This window comes from Patella vulgata, chromosome 3 (genome assembly GCF_932274485.2).
Source record: "Patella vulgata chromosome 3, xgPatVulg1.2, whole genome shotgun sequence".
NCBI lineage: Eukaryota > Metazoa > Mollusca > Gastropoda > Patellidae > Patella > Patella vulgata.
In genome coordinates this window covers 56,631,209-56,654,435 of record NC_065881.2, presented here as the reverse complement: position 1 = coordinate 56,654,435, position 23,227 = coordinate 56,631,209, and the positions used below count along the sequence as shown (strand labels likewise).

The 23,227-nt window shown below is 33.0% G+C and overlaps 1 protein-coding gene and 1 long non-coding RNA gene across 6 annotated transcripts in view; one reads left to right on the top strand and one right to left on the bottom strand.

Annotated features, from left to right (window-relative positions):
• The window catches only part of LOC126814624 (CUGBP Elav-like family member 3-B), a 137,964-nt gene that overhangs the window by 62,890 nt on the left and 51,847 nt on the right, over positions 1-23,227 (top strand). For all 5 annotated transcript variants that reach the window (XR_008787455.1, XM_056099428.1, XM_056099427.1 and 2 more), the window contains exon 3: positions 22,254-22,302. Coding sequence is in view for 4 of the 5 variants with exons in the window: in XM_056099428.1 (XP_055955403.1) it covers positions 22,254-22,302 (49 nt within the window). In the remaining variant the exon portion in view is untranslated. The remainder of the gene's footprint in view (positions 1-22,253; positions 22,303-23,227) is intronic.
• The window catches only part of LOC126814644 (uncharacterized), a 64,344-nt gene that overhangs the window by 10,463 nt on the left and 30,654 nt on the right, over positions 1-23,227 (bottom strand). Inside the window, exon 3 of the long non-coding RNA XR_007677688.2 lies at positions 3,658-3,760. This is a non-coding gene — a long non-coding RNA (uncharacterized LOC126814644). The remainder of the gene's footprint in view (positions 1-3,657; positions 3,761-23,227) is intronic.

Below are 23,227 nucleotides of genomic sequence, written 5' to 3'. Positions count from 1 at the left end.
GGTACAAAAAAAGCTCCTGTGTACACATTGGCGTGCATATAAATTAATCCTTCTCAGTTGAATTTCGATGAAGAAATGCCACAGTCCATTGCAATTTTCCGTCATAGCAATCTGCATAGCGTATGATATCTTCAATAGCCCGATTGATGCAGAAAAAATGAAATGAAATGGGGTTTAACGTCCTACTGTTCTACTCTGACTAGGCTAATGAAGATGGGTATTAGCTATATAGTGTACTGTGCGGGAAACTGTGTCTGGATTGCAGCGCTACAGCCTACTCTTATATTGAATTCCAACTGTCAGAGGGTCGTCCCATCCAAATGACTATACAGCCCTCCTTCCTGCACCCCTGACAAGGGTAAGCCATGCCAGAAAATCTTGATGAACTTTTTTGGCCAACACCGGGAGCGAACCCACAACCTCCATGCTAGCAAGACAGTGTCTTAAACTGACTTAGCCACTGTGGCTCCTGGAGCAGAACAGTAGGACATTAAACCCCATTTCATTTCATTTCATTTGCCCACTTTTCTCCACCAATTGGACTACTGAAGATAGGCATACGCTATGCAGAGTGATAGGACGGAAATTTTCAATGGACCGTGGCATTTCTTCATCAAATTTTAACTGTGAAGGATTCTTTTATGAGCACGCCAATGTGTACTCAGGAGCTTGTTTTTTTTTTGTCCCATTTACACTACACTGTTCTTTGCCAGGCCCTTTGTCTTTGTCTTGCACTGCAAAATCCTGGGGAACTTTCTTGCTTGACCACCCCCAGGATCAGTGTACATAATCATAGTATTGAGAGGAATATGGCCAATATCACAACAATTTAACTTGACACCACAACAATCCAACGTCACAAGATTTTAGCCCAACAATACAACATTTTCACCCAACACCACCATACAAAATAGTTAACCACATTTATATATTGCTATTTCTAGCAAAGAGAAAAAACAATTTACTAAGCATCCTGTATTACATTTGATTACACTAACCAAATTGTTGTCATTCATTTCCTTCTTTAATGATATCAGGTTATATTAGTAAAATACTGGCATCTTCCAGGTATACATAAACAGCATTCATTGTAACAAACTATTTACTACAATTTAAGAACTGTTAATATGTTAGGAATAAGGAGGAACAAGCTAACAGTGAGGCTGATGTCCCCCGCCAAAATCCCAAATTAAATAGATGACACATATTAATTAATCGCACATTTATTTTTTTTCAAAAGTATCAAGCAATCAAACCGATTATCAACTATACACTAAGTTTCATCACTCTCTATCAGATAGAATCAAAGTTATCTGGTGCCAAAGCATCGACCAATAAAATTGCTTAGCACTGTTTAGCTTTAGCTCAAAATGTTAATCATTGATTGTACTCAAGTCAAGACATTCACCTAATGAACACCAACATCAAGTTTAAACATTCTACCTCAATTAAATGCAGAGTTGTTATGTTCCAAAGTCTTGACCAATCAAATTGCTTATCGATCCTTAGCCTAAGCAGAAAATTCTCATCATCAAACTTAGTCAAGGTAATGATATAATGAATCTATACTCGGAGTTTCATCACTCTCACTTAATTAAAACTAAAGTTATTGGCCCCAAAGCATCAACCAATCAGATTGCTTATCACTGCTTACCGTAAGCAGACAATGTTTATCATCGAACTCCATCAAGGCATTCACCTAATGAACGCCTACACTAAGTTTGAACATTCTACCTCAACTAGAAGGAGAGTTATTGTGTTCCAAAGTCTCAACCAATATAACTGCTTATCGCTCTGCTTATCCTAAGCAGAAAATGCTTATTATGGAACTTAGTCAAGGTATTGATGTGATAAAACTATACACCAAGTGTCCTCACTCTCACTTAATTAGAACTAAAGTTATTGTGTCCCAAAGCAATCAAATTGCTTATCTCTGCTTGCCCTAAAGCGGTGGACACACTAGCCGAATGATTTGGCCGAATCGTTCGGCCGAATCAATCGGCGTCAAAATTCGCCTAGTGTGTCCAAACAGGTTTGATATATTCGCCCGAAAAATTTATTCGGCCGAATTATATTCGCCTGGTGTGTCCGCATCGCCGAAGCATTCGGCCGAATATAGAATTCATTACCCAATCACCACTCATATCGAGAAGTCACGTGATAGATTGAAGACATAGACGCCGCCATGTTTAATCATGTGACATGAAAGGTGATGCAATCGACAGGTTGAATCGGGCGAAGCATTCGGCTAGTGTGTCCACCCATTCGGCTGAATAAAATTCTCATCTTCTAACCCCAAGCTCCATCAAGGCATTCACCTAATATACACCTACGCCAAGTGTGAACATTCTAGTTCAATTAGAAAGAGAGTTATTGTGTTCCAAAGTCTCGATCAATCAAATTGCTTATCGCTCTGCTTACCCTGAGCAGAAAATTCTCATTAACGAACTAAGTCAAGGTATTGATGTAATCAAACTATACACCAAATTTCATCACTCCCCCTAAATTAGAACTAAAGTTATCGTGTCCCAAAACATCAACCAATCAAATTGCTTACCTCTGCTTACCCTAAGCAGAAAATGCTCATCTTCGAACTCCATGAAGGCATTCAGCTCATAAACACCTGCACCAAGTTTGCAGTGCCTGAATTAAGGTTAAATTCTCGTAGCACGGATTCTGTGTCCGGGAAGCCAACCACCCTCAAGCGCCGGCGGGGTTGGGGAGCCTCCCTCAGAAAATTTTGAAAATTCAGAGCTGAAAAACGGCACCTGTGGACTATTCTGACGCTATAGGAGTTTAGTTAGCTATGCAGAGCTTTTTTTCGTATTAGATCTCAGCACTATGAAGATAACACATCACCTTTGTTACGATAATATTTGGATTACAAGAGGAAACACCTATTAGGGATCAGGAGGCATCGCTACCTTACACTTTTTCAGAGCACTACACCATTTTTTTTTTCAGAGCACGGTTTTCTTATTTTTGAAGTACAGGGTTTTTACTTCGAAGCACGTTTGTGCTCCAAGGCACATTATTTTAGGCCCTGCAACTTTGAACATTCTAGCTCAATTAGACGGAGAGTTATTGTGTTCCAAAGTCTCGGCCAATTAAATTGCTTATCGCTCTGCTTACCCCGAGCAGAAAATGCTCATTATCGAACTTAGGTAATGATGTAATGAAACTATACACCAAGTTTCATCACTCTCTCTTAATTAGAACTAAAGTTATCATGTCCCAAAGCATCAACCAATCAAATTGCTTGTCTCTGCTTACCCTAAGCAGAAAATGTTCATCTTATTACTCCATCAAGGCATTGACCTAATAAACACCTGCACCAAGTTTGAACATTCTAGCTCAATTAGAAAGAGAGTTATTGTGTCCCAAAAGTGTGACGGACAGACAGACAGACGGATGAACCCATTTTAATAGTCAAAAAATTAAGAGAAAAAAAATCTTGACTGAAATATTTCAGAAAGCCATTTTTGTCTTGAATGGATTCTATTCAGTACTGTTGAATAAAAAGCATTAAATGGTGCCAAATAATAGTCTTTTTCATGTATCTGTTTTTGACTTGGGAGAGTAGAATAATTGTGAAATTTGAAACAGAATGTTCTATGGCTACATGTGTATACACTTTGAAGATGTGATGCTACTGACCTGGGTCTTCTCTGGCAGGAAGTCTGCAAGCTGTCAGCACTAATAGTTAGAAATTACTGAGGAGCACTTTCTCTTGTCAAGCCATCGTGTTACAGTAAACATTCTAAAAAAAATTGGCAAATAAAAATGTTCATCAGATTTTTGTGTTCGCACACGAACAATCAAATAAAATTAATCACTGAATTTCTCCCCATTATTTGGTAAAAAGTTACAATTCAATTATACCGAAATGGACCCATTTCAACTGTTGCACATGTCTAAACTGTATCATTTCATTTGCCTTGGAGGGAAACTCACTAAGAATACAACTCACCGATGTCTCGATTTTTGCTGTTGTTTCATGAATTTTTTGTACCCAATTATCACAACTAAGATCTAGTATTTACAATCATTGTATTGGGAATTCAAGAATGTTGCATACAGCAGGGCCATCGGAAAAGAGATGCTATACTCCATTTTGGCTCACTACAATTGCAGCCCCCTGCCCAAAATGACTTTCATTCCGACGAGCATGATTATGTCTCCAGGTCAGTTATTTGATAACCATTTGAATACAGTCCTTGAATATTCGAATCCTAAGAATCATTTATTCATGTGAGTACTATCGAATTTCATTTTAAATGGGAACAGAGTACAATGGTTAGGATTCAGCAAGCCTTTCTTCTTCCTTTCTCAAATCTGATATTAAAATTACAGATTGGTATCATCCACCAGCTGATGATAATGAAGACATCAATATGCAATTTTATTTATTAAAAGCTCCAATTTTCAAAATATCATTATAGATGTTTCAACATGACTCATTTCAAATTAGAGAAAAAACAAAACTAATCAGAAATTTTAATGCATGATAATGTCAAAGAATATGATAAATATGACAGACATTTATGTAAATTATACTTTTACATCATAAATCATAATAGATTATATCTCAGGAGACCAGAGTATCCAGTAACATCCCACTGAATTTATAAATATTCAACAACAAGTAATAAAATTGAATTCAACATAGAGGAATACTAATGGATGAATTCACAACAATAACCATTCCTATTAACCCTGGGAAAAAACCGCAAAACTTAATGGTTTCTCTTAACATAAGATAAACTGACTTCCTATGTTTTCGATAAACTTCAGTGAGAAAAAAAAAGACTGCAAAATCGTACTTTATATTTTAGTGACCTGTTAGTATGTTAGGATTTTGAAGACATGAAATCGTTCAAGTAAAAAAAAAGTTGAAGTTCAGAAGAGAAGCTTGTGATTGGCTGTTACTAATCAGACATGTACATCCTTTCACCTGATTGGACAGTAGCGTGAAAATTTATATTCCTAGCACACTTCTGGATTGTTGCCAACTTCTCAAATTTCAGGAATAATGCTGCCTCTTAAGAAGCCCTTATAATTGCCAAGTAATTTTGATAGGCGCCCGCAGTAGTTTTCAGGGATATTATGAGGAAGAGCAAAGTTTCAGCTGTCAGTGTCCTTATTACAGGCTCAAAATACTCATTACAACTACGAGCAGAGAGACTAAATCCACTTCTTATACTGTTTCAATTATTATCACTACCCCAATCTAGTGCTATATGAAGTGTTAAATTGCTTGCAGTAAAACTCTTTATTAACTCACAAAGTAATATGAAGCCAACAGTTCTCATATCTCTATTTACAATTAGTGAGGAATATCCACATAACTATGCATGGGGGGTGTTTGTTCTCGGGCCTAAAATAAAACCATATTACATGCATGATTTGAAATGCTAGTGGACCAAATATCTAATAGGTTTCTTCAATCTCAACAGTCAACAATCCACTTGCAATCTTTGATCGCTTGATTGTTTTACAGAGAATCATTAAAGTGAATTACAAATACTGGAGGTTTTTTACACGCCCCCATTTTCATGTGGACGTATATATTGTCGTCGCCCCTGTCCGTCCACAATTCGTTTGTGGACACTCTACAGGTCACAACTTTTATCCGATTTTGACGAAACTTGAAATATAGGTCTATCTCCCAAAGATCTTGTTTCCTTTTGATACTAGCATGTATCGGACCATAACTTCATGGATTATGGCCCCAGATTGTATGAAAAATCACGTTTTTAGTTTGTGGACACCCTAGAGGTCACAATTTTGATCCAATTTTGATGAAACTTGAAATGCATGTTTATAACCCAAATATCTTGTTTCCTGTCGATATTTGCGCATATTGGATCGTAACTTTCTGAATTATGGCCCCTGATTGTACGAAAAATCGCATTTTTAGCTTGTGGTCCCTCTAGATGTCACATTTTTATCCGATTTAAAATAACGTTTGAATATATCATCGTTACACCCTAATGATGGTTGAGTTCGAATTTCATGAAAATCAGACCAAAACTGATTGACAAAATGGCCACCCCTTGTACACAGTTTTTATCTGATTTGGATGAAACTTTAAATATATATATGTTTTTATCATAAAGATCTTGGTTCCTTTTGATAATCACACATATCGGAACATAACTTCCTGGATTATAGCCCCTGATTGGTCGAAAAATCTCATTTTTGCTTGTGGATTCTCTACAGGTCACAATTTTTTTTCCGATTTTAAAAACAGTTTCGATATATCATCATTCCACCATAATGAAAGTTGAATTGGAATTTCGGGAAAATCCAAATGAAATTGACCGACAAAATGGTCGCTCTTTGTATGCAAATTGTGTATAAGTATGTAATATAAAAGTTATGGAATATGGACCCTCTAGAGGTCACAATTTTTATCCGTTTTGATGAAACTTAATATATCTTTATATTCCAAAAATTTCAAGTCCCTTTTGATATTTGCGCACTTCAGACCATAACTTTGTGGATTATGGTCCCTGATTGTACAAAAAATCGTTTTAGTTTTTAGCTTGTTCTCTATCCATCTCTTGCAAAATGTGGGAGTATCCTGCCTGGCAGCCGCTGGTTTTGTTTTCTAATGCTTTGTTACTGTACATAGTTTTAAATTTAATTTACCTGAACAGCTTCAAACCCAGCATTTCTGTCAGTTTAGAATGACAGTGATTAAGGGTCATAACAGCCAAGAAAATACAACTAGCTATCATTTACTTTTTGAGCGATAGTTATGTTTGCTTAAACAATGTGTATGAATTTAATAGGAATCCGATATTAATCTCTAGGATCTAGAAGGTCGATGCATTGTGGACAACAGACGGACGGGCATGATAATATACAACCACATTTCAATGTGGGTGTATAAGAACAAATTTGTTTTAAGTTCATTAACGTTATATTTATAAAAGAGTTACATCCATGTTTCGAAACTCATATGTTTATCTTTAGTTGACAACTTATTGGACCGCAAGCAGATGGTAGGCAGAGTCTTATTTGTCCACATGTAACATTGTAATCTTACTGTTTAAATGACAAAACTGTGAAAATTTGAGTTGTTAAAGTAGCATTAATTATATTAAATCACAGTAAATCATGTTCAGTCTTTGATTATAGTACAAACATACTATATTTTAATCATCTACAATGCTTGGAAATATAAATTGGCAACATACAATGGTGTTAAGTCGGCACATAATCTTGATTATCCATTTTTGGATTAAATCATCAATGAGTGTTGAGCAGCAAATTGGATTCAAATCCAGTGAAAATCTGACTCATAAATTGGCATTGAGAGTTGATTGAGGTCTTTTCATGTTAATAAATGTCTAATTAATAGTTTATATAACATTTCAGGTCCAAAGAAACACCTGCAATAGGCAGATTTAGTTCTTGCATAGCTACAGCTATTTAAAGTAAAAAGTAAAAAAAATAATACTGAGATCTTTCATTATGAAACATTTGAAAACTTCTGGTTGTACATACCGTTATATAATAACAATAATCTTTATATTGAAATAATACATATTTTTGACTTTATATGAACCTTCTGATTTGTTGTGCCTTGAACTGTAGGAGACAGCTGTCTTTCTACATGATTATTTAATATTCACACTTTTTATCTCACAGATGTAGTTTGTAAAATATTCAACAACTCTCTTTTGAATAGAATTACATCATTTGAATATAAATGTTATAAATAGATTCATATTTTGAACGATAAAGAACATCATTTGGTAGATGTTTATCAATAGAAATCAATAGAAACAAAAGAAATTTCTCATATAAGGGAATCTCTTTTCTACTTAATAAACTGTCATAACATATTACATCAACATTAATAAAATAAATAAACCTATAAACAGTATTGGACTTCATGTTAAGGCCAGAACAAATCCATTTTTTTTAACAATAACATATTACATCAATATTAATAAAATAAACAACCTATGAACAGAATTAGATTTCATATTAAGAACAACCAAATCATTACTCTACAAAGCATTCAAGCTACCCTTCCAAAGCATTTTTCTGACATAACTAAATTGAACTGGATATACTAGTACTTTGTTAAAAGACTTGCTTTTAACATATTTTCAACTGGCCTGATCAGAAAACTCAAATAACAAGAACTCTCATTGGTCAGTATAATAACGGTAAAATGCTGTGATCATCATAAAAAAAAAATGACAACTGATTGTATTTGAGATTAAAAACCTGTAAAGCTGATAGGTCACAAGCGAATAATCATAAAATCTAAGTGTTTTCTTAAACATAAAATACACGTTAAAATAATTAATTGTTTGTGTTTAAATAGACGATGTCAAACAACATCATATATTATTGAGCAGAGTGAATTTGTCGATAATAAAACAACACAAAAATATGTCAGACAAACAACCATGTGATTGATCTGCCATCTGTAACAAAAGACACCAAAATATCACATCAGCTTTAATTGTTTCTGGCTGATATGTATCATATGAAACATGCACAACACACACAAAAAACACAACAATTAGCATAGACAATTGGAAGAACAAGTGAGACAAAACAGGAACCCCACAGAAATATTATATTTAAGTAAGTTGTAACAGAACTATTATATTATTTTTGGTTTGGAAATGATACTGGATGCTTTTGTCTGAAAAACAAAGACATCCTTGACTGAATCAGTAGGAGAAATGTTGAATTAAAGACAAAACATTGTAGAATGGTGGTTTGCTTCAACACATGATTTTAATGTGACATCACATTTAAGTCAAGTCACTCTTAGACTCAAACAGTGGCTAAAAACTTAGTCTTTATCTATACTTATGCCAGGAAGCTGGTTTCAAATAGATTACCAATTCATAAAACTTGTGAAATAACAAGGCAAACATTATAGGACTGTCAAATAGAACCTATTATTTTTAAAATACCACATTCAAACAATTTCTTGCAATTCGACAATATCTGCATATTTATAAAGGTTGGTGCCATTTGATGTAAATTGTGTTGAGTGTAGAAATGTTTTATTATCAGGTGAGTGTGTTATTACGTTAATGGATTAGATAAAATAGGATGATAATAGGACTACCTGTAAGCAGGATGCCATGATGAACATCAATATTTGATGTTGTTAACTGATGTTTAACCCACAGTTAAACCCACACATCTAAACAACATACACAACAATAAACATTTATTACATTTATCAGTATAAACTAATGGCTCCAGTATTTGTAGTAATCATCGCCTAGTTACGCATTGATCCATACCCTTCACTTTTTAAATTATTCATAAATTAAATGATATTTGATCCAGTTATAGAAATTGTATTTATTGACGAATGTCATGACATCTAACCAGCGATACAGAATGATTACGCTGTTTTCATCATCAGAGTAATAAATGTGTAATATCTGTTAAAATCAATGATGATTTAAACAATGTGTTAATATTAGTTTGACTAGGAATAAAACATAAACTGAACATGATCATGTTGTCTGTTACCATTAATCTCATTACATTTGGTTGTGATAAGGTCCAGATCTGGCACCATTTACCTTACCCATTTACTCTAACAGAAACAGAAGGGTTCTTGATATGGTTAAAAACTGGAATCCTTTACAGGAAGAATAATTTAAGCTGGCTATGGTCAAGATCATGTGGGAAATAGGTTTCGGTCATTACTAAATACATGCCCATATTTACTATATGTAACTGGGCCAGACTGGGTTTCCATTTACAATGTAAAAAGCAGAATTCGAACCATTTGCACCATTGAAAATGTATAATTGGAATGATTTCAGAACCAGAGTGAATACTGTTCTATTTTGATGGTGTAAATGGGGTTCTTGATACAAATTATATTGAATAGTAAGTCATATACAAAATCATTAACCTTACATGTATACAAAAAATAAAACGATGATGAACTGTAACTTTTCTTTACGTTCCTGAGATAAAACCAATAAATGTCTATGCTCCTTGGTATAGTAGGAAGTGTCATGATATTTTCTGATAGGTGTTAGAACAAATCACTAGAAAGAGGAGGTAACTCTATGACCATTGACCCAAAATATTGAGGATCGTCGAGTTCTGTAACTATTTCTTTCTGAGATTAAAAACAAGTTATGTTCGTAGGCCATCGATAATGGGTTTAAAGCTACTAAATGGATATTCTTGTAAAGAGTCTGAAACTGGTCAAATGTATTTTAATATTGTTTCCAGACACAATGCTAAGAAATGTTGTTTAAACTAAAAGATAATAATCAAATAGCCATTTCTGTCTATTCAGATCTCAAATTGGTCTGTAATTTTCTAGATAAAGGTTATGTTTTATTTAAAAACATTGAAACTCTTATGTGCAGAATATGAGAATTTAATGTTTTTCTTAATGTGTAATCTTCGTGCTACCATAGATCTCAATGCTCTATAAAACCTGTCTGTCCTATAAATCCTAACAGGGATTTGTTTTCTTTCACGTTTTCGTCTGACTACTAAAAGTTATTATCATTCGATATATCTGTTCCTTTTCCACAAGTCAACTATTTACTTTTGTTGCATATCACTCTATATTAAAGCTTATATTAGAATTTAATTCCTCCCTTCACTCAATCATGTATCCATCAGTCTGCAGATTAAATACAGGTATTGGATTTTGATTCTGTATCTGCTCTCTACCTATATTCGTATATATGTTAGACTGATAACTGTTTGGATTGCTGATTGAAAGGACCAACCATGTAGACACTCATGCAAGCGCCACATAAATAGCAGAATGGCATCCAGCTGTATAAATTTCCTTCCCTCTCTTACAGTCGTCTGCATCCTTCAAGTTTACCATTTCATGATGAAAAGAAATCTTAGCTTGAAACAATTGTTCTGCAGAATAACACAAGTAGACTATTGCTTATCTTTGGAGAGCATCCTATAAACAAAATCCGGTAAGCTGTAAAAAGTGATCGCTTCCTCAAATTCTCTTGTAAATACTCTGTGATTTCCTCAAACATGCAGGGAATAGCTGGCTTATTGATTCAAGATGTGGGCAAGAAGTACAATTTCAAGTAGGGACCAGAGTGTGTATATCTGTTGCTGAAAAAGATAAATGATGAAAACTCACTCAATACGTGATTAATGAGGTGCACTTGAACTAGAAAAAATGGCATACACCATGGAAAAGACATGTTTATATCTAGAATTTAGAAAATTTTTTTACCAAAATAATAAGTTACTTTAACCTCCTTTAAATCAAGTCTTCTTATCAAAGTGGCCATCTTATAAAAAAACACTGTTCAGAACAAGTAGAAGTAAATTTTTGGTTGGAGGAGTAAATGTCTTATCGCTTTCTGCTTTATAATACTTCATTGAAGTGATAATATGCACGCTTGTATATAGGAAACAAGTATTTTGAAACCTTTTGTATATAAAATGCACATGAGCATAGCACATGTCGATGTGCATATGTGAACAAGTATTTACTACACAGACATATCTATTTATATGGAAGAGAAAAAAATTTGTTTAACAATTGCGAACATGTTTTAAAATAGAACCATCCATTTATTGAACATAAACAGGAAAAATAATATGATCTATTCAGAAAGACTACTTATGTAACCACCCCATTCTCAACCAAAGAGATGAGATGAACAGGAATTAGCACAATTCATATATTTGTATGTATACGATAATATATATTATTACAATGGAAATTGTATTCAAATGTCAGAGGTGGAACTAAAGACAAATGTATTAACAGAATAATGGTAAAATATTATTCCTCATATAACAGAAAATTTAATCCAATTCCATGACAAAAACATCTCCTAAATCTTTGTTTCACAATGACAGGAATCGAATTCACAATAAATACAATAGTCATAATCTCTACATGTAGTAAAGATTAATAACTATATCCTAGATTATATGTTCATTGGTCTTCGTGTTATAAATCTATGCATCGTGTGATGCTTTCTTCAAGAATTTTAAAAGTACCGGCATTAATTTTTTTTAACAGCTTTACTGGTCTCCTCACTACTGTTCCTGAAAATAACAGATCAATGATGGATGGAATTTCACAATGGAATGTCACCTGTTAAGTCTTCATAATCATTATAAGAATTTCGATAAAGGCACAAATATCTGAGAGCATAGGTCCACCTTTTTAAAATTGTTCACATATCTCATAAGTCAATAATATATACTGTTTTAATGTAAAGACTTCTGATAATATGTAATTAAATACATTGGAGTATATAAAAAAAACAGCAGTTGCCAGGCAAGATATTCCCACATTTTGCAAGAGATGGATAGAGAACAAGCTAAAAAAAAGTGATTTTTCGTACAATCAAGAGACATAAACCAGGAATTTATGGTCTGAAATGCACAAATATTGAAGTGGACTGAGATATTTGGGATATAAAAATATATTTTAAGTTTCATCAAAATCGGATAAACATTGTGACGAGGGGCGGCCATTTTGTCTGGCAGTTTTGGTCTGATTTTCACGAAATTCAGACTCAGCCATCATTAGGGTGTAACGGTAATATATTCAAATGTTTTTTTAAATCTGATAAATTTTGTGGGCTCTAGAGGGACCACAAACTAAAAACGTGATTTTTCTTACAATTAGGGGCCATAATCCACGAAATTAAGATCCGATACATGCCAATATCAAAATGAACCAAGATCTTTGGGAGATAGACCTATATTTCAAGTTTCGTCAAAATTTGATAAAAATTAGCTAGTTCTTTAGTAAGTGTACTTTAAAATGTGTATTAAACTCTTTACTTAATAATAATAATCGTTTTCTATAGCACTGAACATTCAGTCAGTTTAACTGCTCTGTGGCGCTTTACAATGTAGATATGATAATAAAAACCATACATGTATATACAAATAAACAAAAGAATACAAAGGAATAGTCAAGTTACAATATACAAATGGAAAGTGAAGCATTTAAATAATAGTTCAAAAGTTTAACGGCCATTCTGGGATATTAGACTTTAAATTCATTTCAATTACATGCTTCCTTAATAAATAATCCTGATGTCATTGTTTTACACCATTTTGTAAAAAATGAATTTAATAGTTATTTCTTTTAAAGTTATAGGGTACTAATATACAGGTATTGGAACAGAGATCATTTTGTGATTAAGGTTGAAACAACATTCAAATTCACACCTGCTTATAATTAATAGAGCAAACTAACAAATAGAATTAATTAAAATGTGATAGAAAATTTGTTAGAATCACCTGCACACCGAATTAAAACCAAAGTACCTATCAACTATATAAAAAAGGGTATTTTACCTATTTTTTTCTCTGATGAGAATATATTCCTTCTGGTTTGGATAACAAAAATCGTGAAGGTTTGATTGAGTTATTGGTAATTTAATATTCTTAAATGTAATGCTGACAGGTTGGCAATTTCACTGAGTTAATATAAAGTATATTTTCTCAAGTGTCGTATACTTACAAAAAATAAAATACATTTTAGGACTTATATTAAGGATAAAACATGTTTGAAATGACTGAATTTTCTTTACTGGGAATAATATATCACAGTTACACCTCATGTTTTCTTGACTTACATTCTTACTGGAAATATAAATAATGGGAGAGGACACTTGATTAACTGCTGTAAGTTTTTCACAAGAATCAAATAATCCATTGAATACAGATAATAAAAACATATAAGTTGATAAACTTATGTTGTAATATATTATACACATGCAATTAAACTGGCCGTTTACTTCAATAATTCAGTGCTATAATCCCAACTTCCATCTTTGTAGCATCATGTCAACCAAGCCAAAACATGTATTTTTGTACTGGGGCATTATTTGGTAATCCTGACAACTGATTTCTGTCACTTTCAATCCTAAGATCAAATAAGAAATAAAACCCAAGACTTTCACAAAAACATCTTCTTTTACCCCACAAACCAACAAGAAAAAAAAAGATAATCTGAACGACCAACCTTATTGTTTTTGGCAAAGTCATTGTACTGAAAAAACAGGTATTATTTTTGGGGGGTCTTTCAGGATTGGCAGAAGAATCACGGGGACAGTTCAAGTTTGTTTCTTGGTGGATTACTTTCAATGATAAAATTAATACTTTTTATAATAATAAAACTAGGTGGGGTTGGGTAATCAAATGGTTTAACAAGTGCACGTTAGATCATGCGGTCTGTCATTGACTCAAGTGGTGTGGTCTCGATTCCCCACTTGTACGCCTGTCCAACCTTGTGTGTTTTCTCCGGGTCCTCCAGTTTCCTCCCACAGCAAAAGACCTAGTTTGTGTCAAGTTGATGTTGAAATCCAGTTCTCCCTCTCTCTCATGTTATCAAAACACACAAGATATATTATACTTTGATTACAGATAGGCTTATAAAGGGTCATCTCACAAATCTAATGAATAACATTATCAGTTATCAAATACGCACATTAGACCATATCAAACTGAATCAAATTTCCATTACTTTCTCGTATTCTATGTCATGTACCTCATTCATTTCAAAGTAATATTATTTTGGTAGTTATTTATAATATTATCTTTAGCGAAAATTTATTTTACTTCCAAGAGCTTTTTGTCTCAGAATATTGTTCAACAGACATAATTTGGCCTGAAAATGCCACACACATATTCCATTGAACATACTAGAACCTAAATGAAGACATTTGAGAGCGAGACTCCATCCCATTTTGCCATACAATATTTGAAATTTGAAAATATGCAATTTTTGTGGATGACATGCACATATTTATATGGATTTGACAGGTTGAAAGGTGTCTTTAAAGTGCAGAATCATTTTTACATTGATCTTTACTAAGAAGGGATTATGGTTATTTTTTTCCAGATTATCAAATCTTGCAATGGCCATCTTGAAAGCAAGGTCTTATGGACTCCAGCACAATATTTTTATGGACTTCGACAAATCTTTAATACAGGAATATTTCATTTTAAGATAGTGACAAGTTGTCTGTTTTCTAGAGACTATAGTGTGTGAAAATACCATATTTTATGAGCAGATATAAGATTGGGCTTCTGTTTGAACGTCAAAGACTCAAACCTCTGATAACCATGCTGACTGATAATTTTGTTTGCTTCCACTTTATCCTCCAACGATGCATGGGTAAAATATCAATAATTCATACAACTTTCTATTGTTTTATTTTATCATTTCTCCTGTTGAATAATTAAAAAGTTCTTTTTTTTTAAATGAATCATATATTTAAATAGTGCAACTGAAATGAATCATATATTTAAATAGTGCAACTGACCTAAAACATTTTTTATTGATCATAGAAATGGTGCTTTGTTAATAATGATCATTATTTGGACACAAAAGATAATTCGAAAAATAAAACCATTTTCTTCTTTCTCCATCTTTTTTTTAATTGCTCTATGATGCATTACTGTAGCAATGCTGGTTTCATCATAAATAGGAACGTCAGTACATCCTTTCAATGCCGTACTGATAAATTCAAATACCGGTAATACTTTAACCTTTGAATAAAGGGCAAAAACAACAATTCTATATCATCTTTTGGAAAAAAATGGCATCATTGAACTTTCTAATTGTGGCAGATTTTTGAAGAAGCCTCTGCTTGTACATGTACAGACAGAGAGCTTGCAAACGTTGATTTGTACAGTATTTTGTTGCCAAAATAACGAGATGAACAAGCCCAGAAAAAGAATTCTTGAAAAATATGATGATCAAATACAATTTTGAATAAATTTATAACTATTCTAGCACTCCAATCAAATTTAAAAACCCCCCAATAAACTAACGACATAGCAATTACAATAATATAAGCAGCCCAGACTAATAACGAGGTGAAACAGCCATATTATCATGTGGGTATATCAAAATTTCATGACTGAAACAAATTTTAGTTCATGGTTTAATAAATAAAGCTAAATGCTTTTGTCTGAACTGTAATTAATTTCTGATTAATAAACAATAGGTCAGTCATATGATCTATCCAAGGCCAAGCCTACACAAACAATTTCAAATGCCATCCAGTGAAAAAATGTTTTTGAATTGAAAGTGAAAACCAATTAAACTGACTTCCAGGCAGGTTTACTTTAGAATTCCATTTAGCAGAAATAAGTAGCAGAAACACAGATACCGGAAACTAAACACATTCATTTTAGATTCAAATCAGCAAACAAAAAAAATGAAGAAAAAGGAAACAGTTGCTAGGAAATACGATAGTTACATAAATAAAAAAAACTGGAAGAGTTTAAATATAGAAAGCCTTAATTATTTTAACTAGTTTTATGTTCCACAACTAAATCTGTTTTGAATGTATTTTGTAACCACTTCAATATTTACTAGCAAAACAAATCTTTCAATTCAAAACAAAAACATAGCATTACTTAATTAAGTATCTTGTTTCATCAATGGTCTGTTATTCTTCAAAATGTATACTGTTCATCTGAATCCTATGAATATACCTTTTTGCAAATTTAAAAATCTAATCTATTTCAAAATGAAATAGAGTTATTTTTTTACTTTATTGCATAAACTGAGCTAATGTTGATGGACATACGCCATGCTGTTTGCTACAAGGGATATTATGACCAGAGCTAGTACTGCCTACTCTTATTTTGAACGGCAGAGATATGGACAATTTTATTTTGAATTCAAGCTGTCAAGGGTTTGTTTACATGCATGCCAATGTGTAAATGGGACCTTGGGTTTGCATTTCAATCAAATGACTAGACACTGATCCTTGCTTGGCTCTCTTTCCTTCACTAATGATTTGGGAATCCATGGTGAAAAATCCAGATCTTTCTCGGCCAACACCAAGATCGAACCCTCCTGGTGAGTCAGCGCTTTATTTACTGAGCCATCATTGCTTCTCTTACATATTTCAATATATGCACTAGTCATTTTTTATATAACGGTGAGCGATGATTCCAGTACTTTGGGTGTTAACATTTCTAATAAGATCTTCTAAACATTGAAAAACCATGTACTAATAACAGTATAATGTAAGCCAATATATTGTTGTAATGTTTATCATTTATTGAATCTTAAACATTATAATGTCATTCTTATCTTTTCTAGTCAACCAGAAATTTCATATTTCTAATTATCAAGTTTGGACTATTCCAAAACTATAAGATCTTTGAGAAATATGAATTACATAAGGACATTTGATACATCTTCATCATGGATACGCCTTTCAATATTGTTAATTAAGGGAAAATTGATTCATTTTGAAGGAAAAACATCTTTTATTTCCTTTATTTACAGCTAACATCAATAGTTAATGCATTATTAAAAGCTCTCTTCTTACCAGGGACAAAAGTTGATCAGTAACTATGGCAACATTTTCTAATTATGGAGGTAGACAAATGATTCTTATATTTATGATAAACAGGGGGAAATGTGGACACAGCATGCTGTCATTGTCACATTGTTAGTGGTCTTTATCGTGCCCTGATTGAAAATGTCAATTCTGATTCACCTGTAAAATTAGTAGTCACCTGTTTACTTTGATGAAATATTGATTTTAGATTTTTTGGTGGTTAGTTCATTATTATCTCTTATAATAACTACAGTTACAGGAATAAACATCACCAGTCATCAAGAGCTTGTTGTATCTTATATGATAATGACATTGATTACTCTTTGGTTGTGACAGAGTCTATTTTGAGAGAAGATTTTCAGTAAGGTTTTGTAGGATCCTGATCATGGCTTATAACGACCAGCTTATTATAATTAGTGGAATTAAAATGGAGATCTTTCAACTCCTAAGCATACAAGTTTCATTGTCAAAAAAATTGCATTAATGCTTGGAAATAGATAGGCCTACTCTGTGGGATATATCAAAATTAGATCCAGATTTAAAATATAAATAGATAGATTCAGCCACCATTTTATTTTAAAGTTACTAGTAAGTGCATAATACAATTCTGAGAAACATTTAAAATTACACATACATTGTAAGCAATAAACAACAAATATATATCAAATCAATATATATCTGCATACTTCATGTTATTACCTAATTACCTTATCAGTGCTGGAATAACCTAGAAGCCATAGTAGCATTATGTTACAGGCCTCACATTTTTAAGGAGCCCATGTTAAATGCTCACAAAAATACAAGTCAGATAGCCTCACTTCAAGGTTTCTGAAATGGCAGCAGTCAAACAAAAAATAATTAAAGGATGTTAGCTTTTGAGAGTAAAAGCATCTGTTTGGGCTATAATTTCGAGAATAATTTAGATTTTATGGATATAAAGCCACATAGTAGACTTCAAATCCTTCACTTGCTATACTTAACATATTTTCAGTAAGTCATACGGAATTTCTATGCGACTAATTAACAAATTGTGTCCTAATTCTAACTCAAGGGCAATATAACCGTGCAGGTTATAGTGGTTATATGTTATGATTCAAATCTTGAATATTTAAAATAATGCATTATTAATTTTAAAAGTGAAAGCCTTCAAATTGAATTTATTTAAACTCTCGGGACAATAACTATTATATTCCTTTAAAACATTAATTGTATGTGTGCTTTTAAAATGTGACTAGCCAATGATGAAATGTTATGTAATCCTAATGACATGTTAATTTATTATAATCCCTTATTGTTTATAAAACTTCTATAGATGAAAAGTAACTGCTAATATAGTTTGTCTTGTGAACATGTCCATGGTATGATTAATCTATTAATTGTTTTATGCACCATTGTTTTATTTCTTATGTAAATTATTACATCAATGCTTGTTTATGTCAACACTTGAGCTCACCAAGTGATTAGAAGTAATTCCATATAAATATGTGATTGTACTTGATACATCAGTCTTTTAGGTCTACCCGACTTAGTATCAGTAAGTACTAGTCGGTTCTACGCGGTCCTGAAAGTGTATGTAGATGGTTATTATCATAAGTTTCCAGTATTAAACATTTGAAAAACCATTCCAAACTGACGGACCTCTAGGTCACAGCAATAACAGTAATAACACCACAAAGAATTCTAATTTGAACACTTCAGTTAATATCTCATAGATATAAAATAACACACAAAGTTTAATTAAATCAGGTAAAAAATGTAAAGTCTATCATAGGATGAAGTATGTAGCCTAGCTCATTACTCACTGATCCATTGTGGCTCCAATATTTTATAGCCAAGCTTCAACATTAATGATCTGAAAAACTACTGGAAAATTCAACATTCCTAATTAATTTTTACTGCAACTGAATAAAAATTTATATGCAGAAATTCAGTTATTCTTTTAGTTCTGAAAATAACCTCTTGAAAAGCCCTTGAGTGGAATTGACAGATCAAAGCTCTAGTGTAAGGTACCAGTGTCTCTATTTGCCTTGGTGCCGAGTTTGCCACAGTACATTGTGTATGGGACTGAAGTAAACCAGCGGCTGCCAGGCAGGATACGCCCACATTTTCGAGAGATGGATAGAGAACAAGCTAACAAGAAAGTGATTTTTCCTACAATCAAGGGCCATAATTCAGGAAATTACAATTCGATTTCGTGAATATCGAAAGGAACCAAGATCTTTGGGTTATAAACTTACATTTCAAGTTTCAACAAAATCGGATAAAAATTGTGACCTCTATAGGGTCCACAACCTTGATATACTTTACCCTATTTGAGAAAGAACGGCAGCCATTTTGTCTGTCAATTTTGGGCCGATTTTCACGAAATTCGAACTCGGCCATCCTTAGGGTGTAACGGTGATATAATTGAACGTTTTTTTAAATCAGATAAAAATTATGACCTCTATAGGGTCCACAAGCTAAAAACACGATTTTTGGTACAATCAGGGGCCATAATTCAGGAAGTTATGGTCCAATATGCACGAATATCGAAAGGAACCAAGATCTTTGGGTTATAAACATGTATTTCAAGTTCCATCAATATTGGATCAAAATTGTGGCCTCTAGAGGGTCCACAACTGTGATATACCATATATTTACACTATTTGCGTACGATGGGCGGCCATTTTGTCTGGCAGTTTTTGTCCGATTTTCACGAAATTTGAACTCAACCAACTTTAGTGTGTAACGTTTTTTTAAATCGGATAAAAATTGTTACCTCTAGAGGAACCACAAGCTAAAAACGTGATTTTTTGTACAATTAGAGACCATAATTCAGGAAGTTATGATCCGATATGCATAAATATCAAAAAAAAACCAAGACCTTTGGGTTATAAACATGCATTTCAAGTTTCATCAAAATCAGATGAAAATTGTGCCCTGTAGAGTGTCCACAAGCTAAAAACGTGATTTTTCGTACAATTAAGGGCCATAATCCATGAAATTTTGATCTGATACATGCCAATATCAAAAGGAACCGAGATCAAAATCGGATAAAAGTTGTGACCTGTAGAGTGTCCACAAACAAATTGTGGACTGACGGACGGACAGGGGCAACGGCATAATATGTCCACATGAAAAGAATTGATTGATCATGTTGCTCCTACCATGTATTATAAGAGTAAATGTTTGGTTTGGTGTTTTATTTCTTATTTATTCATATAGTTTTCTTTTTTACTGAATTATTATTAAAATGGGTTTATTCAGTACTGTATTGAGTAATTAACCTGCTACTTTTCTGTGTGTCTACCATTTGACTTACAAAAATGTCATGGCTAAAGGGTCTGGGGGCTTTTGTAACTAAAAGAAGTACCAGCCAAGCAGGTTACTGAAAACAAAGTTACCATAGATCAACTGTAATTCTGTCAAAATGAATAAAGGAATACCAATTTTTTTTTATCAAATCAAGGGTTAATCTGACATGGTCGCCTGAAGATGTCACTGCAATTGGTACTATCACCTGCTTTGATGCTTATTGCAATTAAACTAATGGTGGTCTTTTGGATAAAACACATGGCCATTAACAGATATTAGCTCTAATTACTTTTACTCAGGATGAAAGAAATGAATTTAGCCATACCATCCTTTTCAATCAAAGTAAAAAGTGATAAAGAGGTTACCATGCCAACACCGTTCAATTTTGGTGATAATCATGTTAATACTATCTGAGTAGTATTCTTGTATTTCACACTACAATTACATCACAATGTGTGAACACAACAAAATCCCAACCTATAAGTTCATGAATAAAGTACAAACAGATGAAATTGGTAGTAACAATAAATCCAACAAATGATTATAAAAATCAACAACAATTTGCTTTCATCAAAATTTAAGAATTAAATAAATGTTTTTTTTGGGGGGCTTCTTTTTTTTCGGGGTTGATTTTTTTTTTTTTTTTGCACCAGAGATCATTTCATTATACATTGTAAAATATTTTTCTGTTGTGAGAATAGGTGGTATTTAAAGATATGTTCTCCCTGGTTAACTAGGTCACCTGGCACAACTTGTAATATATGTCATTTAAACTAAAAGTATCACACATTTCTTATGACCTAGAAAATTATGATATTTCTTATGACCTAGAAAATATATTTCTTATGACCTAGAAAAATATATTTCCTATGACCTAGAAAAATATGATATTTCTTATGACCTAGAAAAATATAATATTTCCAATGACCTAGAAAAATAAAATCATAGACTGAAAGTAATTAGTAAGCTCACAATAAATAAAATAAGGCAGAAGTCATTAAATGTCAACCACAGGTTCAACCACAGGTTTGGCACATGTAGTAGTAGAACAAAATGAAATACAGTTCTGTTCCGAACTGGGCTAACGAAGACGGGCATAAGCCACAGTGCGCTATGTGGGAAATTTTACCCGGACAGCTTTGCTACGGCCTACTCTTCTATCTAATTCCAACTGCCAAGGAATCTTTAACATCCACGCCAATGTGTACATGGGACTTTCATCCCATTTGAATGACTATAGATTGTCCCTTGCCAGGCCTTCGGTCCTCCACCTATGACAAAGACGATCCACGCCGGAAAATTCTGATGAACATGGACCTCCGGGTTTGCGAGCCAACGTCTTACCCACGGAGCCAACGTGGTTTCAATAGTAGAACAAAGCTGTACACTACTCAAAAACTTTACCTATTGCTAAGTGACAGCTATAATGGCAGTAAATTTAAATGTGAAATGGAATAGGATTCCCCATGCATAACTCAAAATATATTTTTCCAATAAATTGTATGTAGGTTCTTAACTATTGCAGAAAAACGTGTTCATAGTATATGTATGTTTTATTACACTACATACAGTTAATATAGTTCAGTTTAAAATGAAATATTTTGTTGTATATTTCAGATGAACCGTCCAATACAAGTTAAACCAGCTGATAGTGAAAGTAGATCTGGTGAGTATATACCTATATTAATCTAACATATTAAGAACACCAAAAATCGTGGAGAAAAAAGATCTAGTCAAGCACAGCACTTTTCCAGTTTTACCAGAATGGCACTAGATTATCCAGTACCTGAACCAACTGTAGGTCTGATCAGTGATGATACTTGCCACTAATATATTGTATAGTATTATACACATGGCACTTTCCCCAACTTAACCAGAATTTGTCACTATTCAATAATTAAAATATTGTATAGTATTATGCTGCATTTGATTCAGTTTATGGTATATATTTGTCAAATAATGTTACAAGGCATATTTTCTTGAGTGTCAAAAAAGTGTTTGCACATAGAGCTTTCGAATCTCAAATTTATAATTAAATGTAAACAGGCAAGAATCAAATGCAGTATAAATTCTCCTGGGCAATCATTTGATGAACTTGTGTACATCACTGATATAAATCATCATGATAGCCTCTAAACCAGTTGTGAATTGCTAATATAATAAATTCATAAAAAATTCATTTATTTTTAAAAGTTTGAGTGTACCAGTCATTATAAATCAACCTAAATGGTCAAAAAAGATGGATTAGCATATTTTGATGTATATCAAAATATTATTAAATCCACTGATTTAATGAAAAGATTACATAACATACACTTTCTTTTAGCATTTTCCGAGATTCTATCCGGATTACCGCCCTTATTGTTAAAATTATTTGACGTTCTGGTTCATGACGTCAACTGGCAGACTATCGTCATTGAAGAGATGACCACAGTCAAGATTGGTCACATTATTTCTGTTACGACTTTTTTGTAAATCATCATTTTTTTTTTCATTTTGATTTGAGTGTAGCCTGTACCATTATAGGCCCAGGACTGTACAGCGCAGTGGACACTTACGGCTGTTCCTCTGGATCCATTCACTTGATTTGA